The sequence below is a fragment of the Pygoscelis adeliae genome, unplaced genomic scaffold, assembly GCF_000699105.1.
Source record: "Pygoscelis adeliae isolate BGI_AS28 unplaced genomic scaffold, ASM69910v1 Scaffold172, whole genome shotgun sequence".
Taxonomy (NCBI): Eukaryota; Metazoa; Chordata; class Aves; order Sphenisciformes; family Spheniscidae; genus Pygoscelis; species Pygoscelis adeliae.
The window spans coordinates 6,112,733-6,122,452 of NW_008824338.1; the positions used below are offsets into that span (position 1 = coordinate 6,112,733).

The window sequence follows — 9,720 nt, forward strand, 5'->3', positions numbered from 1 at the left end:
AGGGGAAAGGGGAAAGGGGAAAGGGGAAAGGGGAAAGGGGAAAGGGGAAAGGGGAACGGGGAAAGGGGAAAGCAACCAGGAGCCAAATCTAACAAAAACTTCTGCTACATCTATATTAGCAAACTAAACAGTGCCAGAGCCTATTCTTGGAGGCCAGGTGGCATTGGCTGGACACCCATGACCATCCCATTAAACTTTTCAATGTCCCAGTATGAGACTACTACATCCAAACAAGACAGGCAGTTTACACTTCCGTTGGTAATGGCCTCTGGGCTTGTGTTTAATCCTGAATCATGCCTAGAAAATGTTTAGGAGAATACTGAATGACCCAGGTCAAAACCACACCATGGGCTGCTCTAGCAGTTTGACAAGTGGTTGACTACCAGTGCTCAGGCCTATGTTTTGGCACTGTTGAATAAGTTTGTGTGCATATATATAAAAAAATATATACACACATATATATGTGCTTATGAACATATGTGTATAGCAAAAACACACACTTTCAGGTGCCTGGTCCTAAGAACACCACCCAGAAGCCTCGCGCCATGGCTGGTCTACTGCGGCCCGCTGTGCCCCTTCTTTTTTGAGTTTTAAATTATGCAAGTAGCTGTATTTCCCCTGCTGTGCATGCCGGGAGCTCCCCTGACCAGACCTATTCAGTTTGCATCTAAGCTTCATTAGGATCCTGAAACTAAGCACAGCAAAGCTGAGGAGCCTGATCTCAAAGTTGTGTTTAAATAATGGCTGGAGCACACTGAAGTCATTAGCCTTCACAAAACAGCTGTGGCAAAGGCAGCTCTGGTACCCGCCTCTCCAAGAACGAAACGGAGCATTCATTCAGCCAGGGTGTCCAGGAATCATTGCCCAGGCCTGCTAGACAGTGGCTCAAAATTAACATTTCATCAATGAGAAGACAACCTTATTCTCACCAAACTGTGTCATACAAACCCCTGGATTTAGCATTTCCTACTGGGAAGTACAAGGCAGCTTAGCATGTGTATTCTCTTGGCTTTTATTGCCTTTCTGGAGCATTTACCTCATTCCAACACTAATTTGGAATTATGGATTTTGGATTCTGCTCACGAGGGGTCGACAGGAGGAGTGGAAGGTCAACAGCTAGGTTAGAGAGTAGGCATTGCAATATGTAACCTAGACAAGCTTACATATTGTTTGGCTTTGTCCCCTAGTGCTCTGTTCTCCATCTAGTCATATTACTTCTTCCTCACTATAATCCTATTGTAAGAAAAAAAATCTTAGAAAACCACACCTAATCTTGTCCTATTCTTTCAGAGTTTATATTCTGAATCTTGAAGGGTCAAAGGAGTTTGAGGAAAGAGAAACATTTCCCCAAATGGGCTTGATCCAAATCCCATTGATACCCCTGCCTTTAGGTTGATGAGACGAGATGCATGCTTATCTGCATATCCTCCGTATGCTTACTGCATGACTCCCAGCAATGATATCCACACATACTTGAATGAAGAAGATCTCATAAAATCATCACTGCTGGAGCAGAAGTTCAATAAAAATATCAGTTACAGAAACCAAAATGCCTGGAAGCAGAAATCCCAAGTGTAAAATATGCTCAGTGCCAGTTTACCTTCATAAAATTGTTGCTGTTACAAAATCATTCTTCCCATTTCCCTGATGAATTCAGTAACAGTCCATGTCATGGCAGATAACATAACTATTGAGGAGAACATTACATGGTCAGATGACTTTCAGAAATGTTACAAGCCAGGAAGAATTAAATAACCAAACCTCTGTTAATGTATCTGGAACAGACTTAGATTTTACCATTTGAGAATCTAGACCCTAAATCTCTAATTTCTAAATTCAGAAAGCTTCAACTTCATTTATTTGCTCCAGTATCATAATTTGGAAGGCTCCACTCTGCCACTTTTAAACTTGTTTCCAGTTCAATTTCATTTGCAACTTCTGTTGTAATTTTGCATTTAAATCAATGTAGATGGAAAAAACCAAATACACATCATAGTAAAAAAAGGAACATTAAAAAATCACAGAGGAAAAAGTTAATATAGCAGTCCTTAAAATACAAACAATCAAACAAACTTGGAGCCAAAGCACAAACGTGACACTATGTTAAAAAAAATACTGTGAAAATTATTTGGAAAAAATGAAACAATATTTGGGATAGTCATGTGAAGGACAAAAGAGAATCACACGAGATAGAATGATAACATATCAGAATAATCCATTTCTTTCATATTCATACACACACCACAATGTTATTTGTACATATGCTCATACAAAGCTGGAAATACACAATTAAATCTATGTGAAGCAGAACTAATTACGCCAAGGTTTGTATGGATTGTTTGTCTCTCGGTTATTTTCTCTGACATCTAACACGTTGTGCCAAGTTAATTCCAAAACACACTTCTCTTCAATGGACACTAAAGTAGGTTTCCTCTTACCTTCCACAAATTTCATGAACTTGTTAGAATTTACTTGCTATTTGTAATCACACTGTCAAATTGGGCGGAATCTCAGCATGGATTTAGAATTTACTAGCGGAAGTACACAGGGATTGTGACTGCATATGCCTTGTGTCATTAGCACATGTAAAAAAGACAAAAAGAATTTAGCACTAGGAATATATAGTCTGGAAGAACGGTCCTGCAGCAAAACCTACATGAGAAATACACCAGTTCTTCTATGAAGATTTACGTTCAGGCCTGCTTGGTAAGAATTCAGCTGGGTCTGCTGCTCAGCAGCTATTTTGTCTGCCACAGGCACAGGCTTTTACCGAACTGATCAAAGAAACAGGAAACAGGAGGAATGGTTTTGTAACAGTTTCTCGGGGTTTAGGTTGCAACCTGCGAAAGGCTATCGGGCACCGGCGTTTACGTTCATCAAAGCAAAGTTGGCTGCTGCCAGCACAACACGGGCATTGCATTGATCGGCGACTAGGATAAACACCACGGCCATCTCTCACTTCGCCATCCTCAGGATCAAGCTGTTTCCGTGTTAACTGAAGAGCACACACCGGACACATGCACAAAGGCAGGAGTTTAACACATGCGTGTGTCTGTATGAAGCTTGAGAAAAATTTGCCTAGCTTGGGAGGAAAATGTTATTTGCCGAGAAATCATTTTCAGCTGTGTAAAAATGGTCACAAGAGGAACTTCTCCAACAGCTGATTTGGATTGCCTGATTTGGACAAACTTACCCTAAAATAGGTAATTCCTTCGTCTACTCCAGATACAAAATTTCTCCTGCATTGTTGCGTGGTTTTTTTTCCCCATCGCTTTTTTCTTTCGAAATATTTTCCATCATATTCCTTTTAGCTGTATGGAACAGATACAAATGAACTCGAACATTTTAGGGTGGGGGCAGGTGAGGACAGACTTCACTGTTTAAATCGACAAAAAGGATTGCTCCTGACAAAATATGTTAGAGTTTCATCAAAGGTGTTCTGTCAAGCTTTATTTTGTCCATCAAGTTTGCACATATAAACTAAAGGGTGATCTGAAATAAATGTGAGAGACAAAGCTTGCCCAATCTCTCTTAAATTTCTTTTGCTTTGCCTGTTATCGCATAATTGTAACCACACTGCTACAGCCTACAGTGAGAGAAACATCTGGACCATCAGTTCTCTTAATGTACTTCAGTAAGTCATTCACCCAATACATTTACCTCAAGTGTTAGGGTTTCTAAGAGATATACTTATAGATTTCATAGTTCTACTGGTCCCATACAATTTTGTTTTCCCATCTACTATATACAGTCAAGGCATTGTTTTTCTCTTATACAGATAGTCTTTTATTTTACCTTTGATTATTTTTTTCTTTATTCTTTGGTTAATTACAGGTAATTTTCAGGATGTCATTTAACACTACTTTCCTTGCCAAGGCTCTTTAGTCCCTGAATGTCAACTATTAGACCTTAAAAGGAAATTATGTCCACTTTCCTGCTTCACCTACTCCACTACATGTAGTAAGAAGTGAGGATTTTAGAGGTCTCCAATCACTATATTTCAGCCTGAATCAGCACCTGATATAACAAAAGAAGAAACTTTAAATAAATTCTGAAGTAGAGTAAAAAGAAATTTTTATTGAGTGATTTTACTAATGAAAAATCCTAAAGTAGTTACTAGGGCACCTTTTCACACTTCTGAATGTCTTCAAAACATGTCCTGAGTCTCCCCAAAAGTAGGAGACAGTAGGCATGCAAACTGAGCCAGAATGGCTTTTGTCATCCGTTGTAGGCAGAAGTCAGCACATAGATACTAAACTTGCACAAAACGTTTTGGAGTTTCTTTACACTTTTAAAAATACAGACTGCAATCTTCCAAAATTAAAGCAAATAAATAAAGAAATAAAACAAACAAACAAGCAAAAAGGATCAAATAGTTTAGCTATTCAAATCTATAGGATACATTTTTGTAGCATCTCAGTCAGGCACTGTATTTACTTATTTAAGTATGTATTTAAATTTTCAAACTCCTTTGTTATTAAGATACAGGAAAGGAGTCATGGCACTAATGAAAAATAACTTTTTTACCTGGTTTTTACTGATTACTTTTACTTAATCAAGTATGTGTCTCATCAAAGGTGTCTTTCTGTTACACTTTTTAGGAAGAATACAAAGAAGACGCTATTTCAATTGCAGTAGGGCCAGTTGCTCCACTGTTCAGCTTCACTGTCTTCATTAGAGTGCAGCAGGACTGTATTTGAGCTAACACATTTAAACCCTTCATTAGAAAGAAAATTCAATCTAGAAAAAGTAGCAGAATTAAATTTAATCTTATTTTTACAGATCACATGAAAAATGAGGCATAAATGACAGCCAAAGAGAAAAGGAGATACTATGTGGGACAAATCTAAAGCTGCTGTAAGGAGCTGCCATTTATTCCTTCAAAGTCTATTCACCCCGGGTCTCTTGGCATTTTCTGGATACAATTGCTTTTCATCAGCATACACAATAATGCAGTGATGGCCAGAGGTGCACACTGTAGCACTCATTCTTAATCCACCGCCCCCTGAGCTTCTCCAGCCACCTCTCCACACCAAGGTTTATGCGTCATCCAGCCCTCTAGCTCTGAAAGGCATCTTGGAAACATCTTTCTGTACTTGTGCTCCACTTCCTTACCCTAGAGTCCTTCCCAGGCACAAAGCGGCCCTGGGAAAAGGGTGAGGAGCCCCATGGGCCCAGTTTGCACTCCAGGCTAACTGCATGGCCCACCGTGGACATAAATTGGAAAAACACTCCCTGAAGGAGTGAACGAGTTCATGGGATAGTTCAAGTCAGGCATAGTTCAAGCCAGGTTCATTCCTGGCTTCTGTCTTTTTTGCAGTGAGGAGATGCTGGCACACCTTTTCTTCATGTGTGCCATGCTGCAGTCCTGGCTACAATTCTCCTCTCACATCTTTATTTTTACCCTCCTTATCCAAGACAACACCAAGTCCTGGGACTTTCTCATCAACATCCATTAGCCCTGGCCAAAACTGCAGTCCATGGCCCCTGAAGAAGCAAGCTAGACAGGGGACCCATTTTTATTTCCTTGTCCATCCACACCTCTAGGAAGTGCACCCCTGGCCATCACGCACCAGCTCTGTGGGCACTTTCAGGGCATGCTGAGTGCTATTGGAGGTCTTCTTCCCTACGGCCCCTTCAGTTCCCTGTTTTTTTTGTTTTGTACTTTTGTCCCTCAATCCCCTTCCTTTTTTCCCTTTGTCATCCACTGTAATTATTAGGTTTTCTCTTTCTGTAATCCACCCTCTGTTTTTTTCTTTTTTTTTTTTAAACCAGAGAAGTTTTAAGGTTTCTAGAGGCGGTCTGGTTTCTCTGCAATAGAGGAAAATCAATAGGAGCAGTGGCCATAAGGGGCAGGGGTGCTGTCCCTGCACATCTCCTGCGTGGCAGTGAGAGGGGGACGGCTGGCTCAGCAGCACTGCTCCTGTCCTGCCTTCTGCACCCCGGAGGAGGGGCAGACTGCACCCTCCTCTGATGCCAACACACTGCGCCACCAGTGCCACCACTGCGTTGTCTCTGCTGCCACCATCCCCACCACTGCCACTGACCTCCCACCCCCCTCTGCCCCAAAATGTGTGGGGCTGCAGCAGGGCACCACCACGCACCCCTGGCAGCCAGACCCACAGGAGCTCAAGGGTGGGAAGGGCTGTTTGACAGGACCAGCTGCTATTCCTGGGATGGGGATGGGCAACCTTGGGCAGATCTGCTATGTGCTGCCAATTTCAATCTGAAAGTGTGCTCTAGAGAAGTCTGGGAAGCACTGTTACAAATTACATATCATGTTTGTACACAAAAAAACCAAACAAACCAAAACCCAAATAATCTCAGTACTAGACAACGAAGCTTCCAGATAGAAGGTGCACGTTTGTCACACTGAAAGCACTAGTGATGCTGAGAGAGACTTCTGTGACAAAAAGCCATATATAAATAAAGAAATAAAGCAAGTTTAGAAAAGATATATATCCAATGAATACTACTTTTTCTTCCTTATAGCTTCAGTTTGTAGGTAACGATCGTTCAGAGTTTATTGCTTCTGTAGCCATTGTTGTTAAATGTATCACATATATGTAATTTGCTGTGCAGAATTTCCACATTAACAATAAGTACTAATTACACTGTGGAAACCAAGACAACCTCCCTTATCCTAATTCATGCAGGCACACTGTAAAGAACTGTAAATTTTTATAAATCTGTTCCTTAGTGCAATTAATGTCTGGAGTTCTGTTCAGTCCTGTGGTAATGGGGAGTAAAGAGCAGGAAAGGCTTTGTGATCATATATTAAAACGTACTTTGAGCATTATCTGTGAAAGAAGGGTTCACTGAGAAGACATTGTATACCAGACCAAATATGTACTGGATTATAATGGAGCCTTTTTAGCGATATCACTGCTTCCAAACTGCTAACATCCTATGCTAGGTTTGCTTATCTGGAGGTAACACTGCCCCCAGCCAGGCCTCGCCTCCTCATCACCTCTTAGGTGCAGGATGCTGCCACCACTTTTCATCTGCTGATGTAATTACACATACAGTTTCCCCATAACCGAATCTAGTCAAGACGACAGACGTTAGGATCTGGCTACAAATTAGCGTGACAAAACCCCCTCCACACCAGTGCCTCCCCTTTAGTTCAACACAAGCGTCTGTTGTACAAAAAAGTAGACCTGAGTCCAACCCAGACTCCCTTGAGAGTGCACCCAGCTTCACTCAGAGATGACTCGGGCCCCTACGAGGTAAGACACTGGACTCTGAAGTCAGTGACTGCTCCTCTGACTGAAAAAGAAATGGTTTTTGTTCTCAGTAACTGAAAATGTAACTGCAGAGGTTAAAGAAACAGAGTTGTTAAATTTTTAGTATAACCATTCCTGATATTTGTATATACTGTGGACTCCAAAATGCTGGAGGAACATATTTATTATAAGCTTATATGGTCACAGCACACCATCTGTAGCTGTCTTCTAGGATGCGTAATTCTAAATGCATTCAGTGTAAACAGATTCAGCGTTATTACTTCTTGAATCTTTGCTGATATTAAAAGAAGGATATAAAATTATATGGAAAAAGCATACCATGAATGTTCCAAAGCTATATAAAAAGTAAATGAACGAATCCTTAAACACTAAACCACCAGCATTCCCTCATATTGTGTTTCACTAGAGATATGATGTCCTTTGCAAATAACTTCTTCCCCTTTCAAATAAGATAGCACAATCGTGCTTCTAAACAGTGGAAATAGAACAGAAAGAAAACTGCAAGGTTTGCTTGGCTCTCCAAGGACAGTTTTTGACATACTCTTTAACTGAGGTAATCAGAGAGTTACAGGTGTCCACTTTAAGGTATGTTTTGCAAGCTTTTCTTCAAAAATAAGATCCATTTTCTTAAGTTAGTCTTTATACACAAGTATTTTATTTAGGTCCTGATTCAAACACCACTGAAATTGATGGCCACTGAAGACTACTCGCAGGTGGAATCAAATGATTTACTGAACTGGCTACAAAAAAGAAATAAATTATAGTTATACTCTATAAAAAAAGGATTAAAAGTTTTAAAGAAACGTTACTGTAAGTGTGAAGATACGCTACTAAACTCAAGCTTTTACATCATGCACCAATGTAATGCATTTGTTCGGCTTAAAATCCAGCAAAAGAAAATGGGGTAACTCCCATGGAGAAGGAATTAAACATTTTCATTTCTGGCTTTAAAAAAAAAATGCTTAGATAAGGGAAGAAGGATAATTTCATTTAATTTCAGGTTGCCAATTACACTGCAAGATTTTGTCTTTCAGAGCCTGAAGCACAGTCCAACAGCCACCCAGTTGCTCTAAATCCCTTAAGTACCCATTTATACTAATTGGGAGGAAAAACTTGGGGTCCAGCTCTTTGTTTCCTCCTAATTTGACAAGTACTGGAGATGGAAGTGTTACTTTCCAGTTTGTTTTGGGGGATTTTCTTTTTTTTCTGTAAGTTCAGAAGAAGCCAAAATGAATAGTTTGAACCAAAATTTTAAGACTGACAATTACAATAGAACAGTTTGGTGCCTCCAAATCCCCAGATGCTGAACTAGTTCTGGCAGTCACCTCTGGTAACTTGCTCTTCTGTTAGGGCACAAATACACACACACACACTTTCTCAGCAGAAAGAAACAAATCTATTAAAAATACCTCTGTGCTTTTCTTCGTTTAAGTTGCCTGTTGACATATCACCGTGGCTTGTCATGGATTATACTTAGGGTCTAAAACCTTCCTCTAATGAATAAGATTTCAATACATGGGCTGTTACAGGACCATCCCAGAGGTGCAGAAGTCAGGACTAAACCCAGTTCTTGCAGCTGGCACCCTGGAAGTTGGACACCCAGGCGCCCCCATTTCCAGAAACCCTTTAACTTAAGTTAGCACCAGACTTGCAATCAGTCAGTGAGGGAAGGAGAAGTATGGGCAACTCACAAGTTGGAATGAGGGGATTGCAAACCAGGGACACCTTATCAGAGGGGTGCTTTACTTTTCATGCCAGCTCCAGCTAGCCTTAGCTCAAGCTGCAGAGGGCTGAGAAGGGGGAGCCAAGCCTTCTTACCTGTCAGCACTGAGGGCAGTGAGGGTGAAGACAGAGACGCCAACGGAGGTAAGCTGGATGGCAGGGATGAGTTTGCAGCCCACCTCCCCAAAGAGCCACTCCTCGGAGAAATACCGGGAGGCATCCACAGGCACGCAGGTCACTAGCAGCAGCAGATCACCAGCAGCGAGGCTGGAGATGAAGATGTTGGGCACACTCCTCATGGCACTGTTGGAGATGAAGATCTTCATGAGGGTGATGTTGCCCAGCAAGCCCACAGTGATGATGAGCAGGTAAAGTGAAGGGATCACGCAGCGGATGGTGAACATGGCCGTGCCCTGCGCCGGGGGCAGCAGGGCTGTATCTGGCACCAGCTGGGCGCTCCCATTCCCCCCCAGGGGCATTGCCGTGAGCTCGGGTGGCAGCTCTGTCTCCATCCTCCAGCTTCAGGCAGACCAGAGGTCTTCAAGTGCAAAGTGCAGTAGGAATCACTGGAAAGCTTCGCCTCTCTGCGAGTCAACAAACTTTCTCCCCTTTCCCTCCTGCCTTTCTTCCTCCCCCTTTTTCTCTGTCGAGTTTTCTCCCTTCAGAAATGCAGAGGAAGCACCGTCCGCCGGCGCAGTGGGCGGGGGGGGGGGGAAAAAAAAACCCCGCGCCATCCCCTTTCAGCTTTTGG

General features: G+C 41.9%; 1 protein-coding gene across 1 annotated transcript in view; it reads right to left on the reverse strand.

The window, feature by feature from the left end:
- NMBR (neuromedin B receptor) overlaps window positions 1–9,481 on the reverse strand; it is an 18,542-nt gene extending 9,061 nt beyond the window's left edge. Inside the window, exon 1 of the mRNA XM_009319149.1 lies at window positions 9,066–9,481. Within this exon, the coding sequence (XP_009317424.1) occupies window positions 9,066–9,481 (416 nt within the window). The remainder of the gene's footprint in view (window positions 1–9,065) is intronic.
- Window positions 9,482–9,720: the final 239 nt, after the last annotated feature.